The sequence below is a fragment of the Fulmarus glacialis genome, unplaced genomic scaffold (genome assembly GCF_000690835.1).
Source record: "Fulmarus glacialis isolate BGI_N327 unplaced genomic scaffold, ASM69083v1 scaffold18678, whole genome shotgun sequence".
Lineage (NCBI taxonomy): Eukaryota > Metazoa > Chordata > Aves > Procellariiformes > Procellariidae > Fulmarus > Fulmarus glacialis.
Genome location: NW_009227777.1, coordinates 2,736 through 5,726, shown reverse-complemented (window position 1 = coordinate 5,726; position 2,991 = coordinate 2,736). Strand labels below are relative to the sequence as shown.

General features: G+C 60.6%; 1 protein-coding gene across 1 annotated transcript in view; it reads right to left on the bottom strand.

Annotated features, from left to right (window-relative positions):
* LOC104080771 (cadherin-23-like) overlaps positions 1–2,991 on the bottom strand; it is a gene marked incomplete at both ends in the record, with an annotated part of 8,807 nt that overhangs the window by 3,572 nt on the left and 2,244 nt on the right. Inside the window, 6 exons of the mRNA XM_009583280.1 lie at positions 1–157; positions 337–466; positions 651–761; positions 1,081–1,276; positions 1,807–2,017; positions 2,780–2,957. The exon at positions 1–157 is cut by the window's left edge and continues 95 nt beyond it. Coding sequence (XP_009581575.1) covers positions 1–157; positions 337–466; positions 651–761; positions 1,081–1,276; positions 1,807–2,017; positions 2,780–2,957 — 983 coding nt within the window. The remainder of the gene's footprint in view (positions 158–336; positions 467–650; positions 762–1,080; positions 1,277–1,806; positions 2,018–2,779; positions 2,958–2,991) is intronic.

The window sequence follows — 2,991 nt, the reverse complement described above, 5'->3', positions numbered from 1 at the left end:
TGCCATCCCGCCCGCGGGACTCGCGTACGCGGCCAGTTCCTCTGGCTGGACGCTTTGACGATGATGGAGTAGTACGGCTCCTTCTCCCGGTCCAGGTCTCGCAAGACCTGCAGCTTCCCCTCTCGACTCAGCTGGAAGTTGCTCTCCCGGTTCCCAGCTGGGTGCAGAAAGGGATCCCCAGTTAGTCCCTTTGGGCTCAGCATTTTCTGAAATGCCACCTCGCCTGTTGACCAGGGCAGAAAGGCAGCAAGGAGATGACGAGAGCGACAGAAACCCTTGGCGAGGGGTGTGCAGGGGGACGCAGAGCTGCCCATCCCCTCTCCGCTCGGCACCCACCTGCTATGAAGTAGTAGACGATGGCGTTGGAGCCCTCATCCGCATCCACCGCCCCGGTGACGTTCCCCACCACGGTGCCTGGCCGCGAGTGCTCGGGGACGGAGAGCGCCTGGTACTGGGGACTGTCCCTCTGCCAGAGACCCCGGGAGAAGGGAGGGTTATGAGCATTGAGGTGGCTTTAAATAAAAGCGGACAAATCCCATCGTGCTCCCCACCATGGTGACGCCCAGCGCCGCACGCTCCATCACACGTTCTCGCCGGCACCCCCATCCCCGCATCCCCTGTGTCCCATCCCCTCCATCCCAGTGCCTTACAGGTGGCCTGAGGAAGACGGGCTCGTTGTCATCGATGTCATCGAGTGCGACCTGGAGGGGCTGCATGGTCTCGTAGGCTGGCTGGCCCTGGTCGCAGGCCACGATGATCAGCTGGGGAGAGAGGCAAAAGGGCCGTCCTGGGCAAAGCCACGCGGGCCAGGAGACATCGCTGAGGCGGGGACAGAGAGGACAGCTGGGTGGTGGAGGATTTTGGGGGCATTTAACAGGGAATTGGGAGTCGGCCCACCAGGATGCAACTCCCTGATGGCACTTGATAACCACCCAGTTTCTGCTAAGGTGTGCCATCTTCACGACCGCGCCAGCTGACCCCATCCCCACCACATCACTTGCATCCCCCCAGCCCCGCACCGGACCCGCAGCCTCCAGGACCGTCCCGGTCACCCCGTGGGCGTGCGCCCGCCTGGCTCACGTTGTACACCGCCTGCTTCTCCCGGTCCAGCCGCATGGCCGTCTGGATCAGCCCGCTGACCGAGTCGATGCTGAAATACTCCCAGTCTTTGTTCCCCGCCCCGGTTTTCAGCAGGTTGTAGAGCACCGCTCCGTTGAGGCCCTCGTCTTTGTCCGTGGCGTAGACCTCGTAGACGTTGGACCGCAGGGGGATCCGCGCATCCCCTGCCCCTCCAAACCCCCTTGTGTCAGGGTCAGTAGGCTCCGGCTGCCCAAAACCCAAGTGGGGGCTGGCAACGTGGAGCCATGATTCCCTTCGGCAGGGTGGCTGCTCCATGCACGGGCCGGGGACTGGCTGAGCCAAGCCCGGCTTCCCAGAAAGGAGCTCCATGCACGTGCCGGGGACTGGCTGAGCCAAGCCCGGCTTCCCAGAAAGGAGAAACATCTTAAATGTCAGCATTTCGGCCCTTGTTTATAAACAGGCTCGGCACGCAGCGACCGGCTGTTTCCTTATTTTGCGTGCTGCCAGGGTTTCTGTTCCCCAAAGCTGCCCCAGCATCCCCGCTCGCACATATGGAGAGGGGCTGTTGTTGACCACCCAGCCCCATGACCCAAACCTTCTTGCTGCGTGTTAAATCAAGGTCTTGTTCCATCCCCGCTGGAGATAGAGATTGGATTTTGCCACCGGTAGGCAGGAGCGCTCCCAGGCACGGTCTCAGCATGCCATGACCTTCTCAAGGGATTTACCTCCTTGATGTGCAGGATGGTGCCGTTGGGTGGGCGGACAAAGACGGGACGGTTGTCATTGATGTCAATGATCTCAACGTGGAGCATGGTGGTCCCCCAGAGAGGGGGACGCCCCTTGTCCGTGGCCACCACGGTCAGGTTGAACCTCTCGTAGGACTGCAAGCGCCGCCGGGACATGACGAGCCCAGAGTCTTTATTGATCTTGAAAGCCTCTGGGGGCAGAAAAAACACATCTCTGGCTCAGGACACTTCGCACCAGATAAATTACAATTAGAAACCAGTATGCCAGCACACCCCTCACTGGTGGGGAATCCCTGCCAAGGGGTGACGGAGCAGAGCCGGCTGCCTGAGGCCAGAGGTGCGGATGGTCTCAGGGTTTTCAGAGCACCCCTGCCCACTGCCACATCCCTGCCACTGGGCAGTGCCAAGGGCCTCGATCCCAGGCCACCCCTGGCTGCGTTTCACTCCTGCCCAGGCTGGGACAAGGCAGTGGTCAGAGGAGCCCACGGGTCTCAAGAAAATGAACGTTCTGCTGTTGCCCTCTGCATTTATGTTGGCTTTTGCCTGGTTGCCATCACTCCTCGCTGTGCAGAGATATACTGGATTTCAGGCACTATCACTCTCCACCTCCTAGCCCTTCTTAGCTTTCCTCTAAAGCATGCAGTGGGTTTGCTCCAAGACACACTTGTGTACACAGAAAGTCCTGCTGGGGTGAGGGAGACGAGGATAAGCCAAGGCTGGGCTGCAGGCCGAAGGCAGGCAAAGCCGTAACATGCCACGCCACGAGGAACTGGGAACTGTGGAGCAATACCGAAAGCTCCACGCTTTCGGTATCACTCCCGGGAGTGCGTGCACAGACTTGCTCCAAGCGAGCCGCAGGACACGGGATGTAGGCTTGGCCCCTATGTCTCCTCCAATTGCTCCTCATCATAACCCTCCTCCCTGCGGACGAGCCCCCCACTGCCAGCACCTACCCGCTCCGGGGCCCTCGATGCTGTAGGTCACCATGCCGTTATCTCCTTCGTCCAGGTCGGTGGCGGTCATGGTGATCACCGACGTCCCTGCCGGCTCGTTCTCGTAAACACTGGTGCCGAACTGGCTCTTGCTGAACTGGGGCCTGAAGTCGTTGATGTCCAGGACTGTGATCAGCACCTTCGACAAAGCACAGCCGGCTGGGTGACCTGAG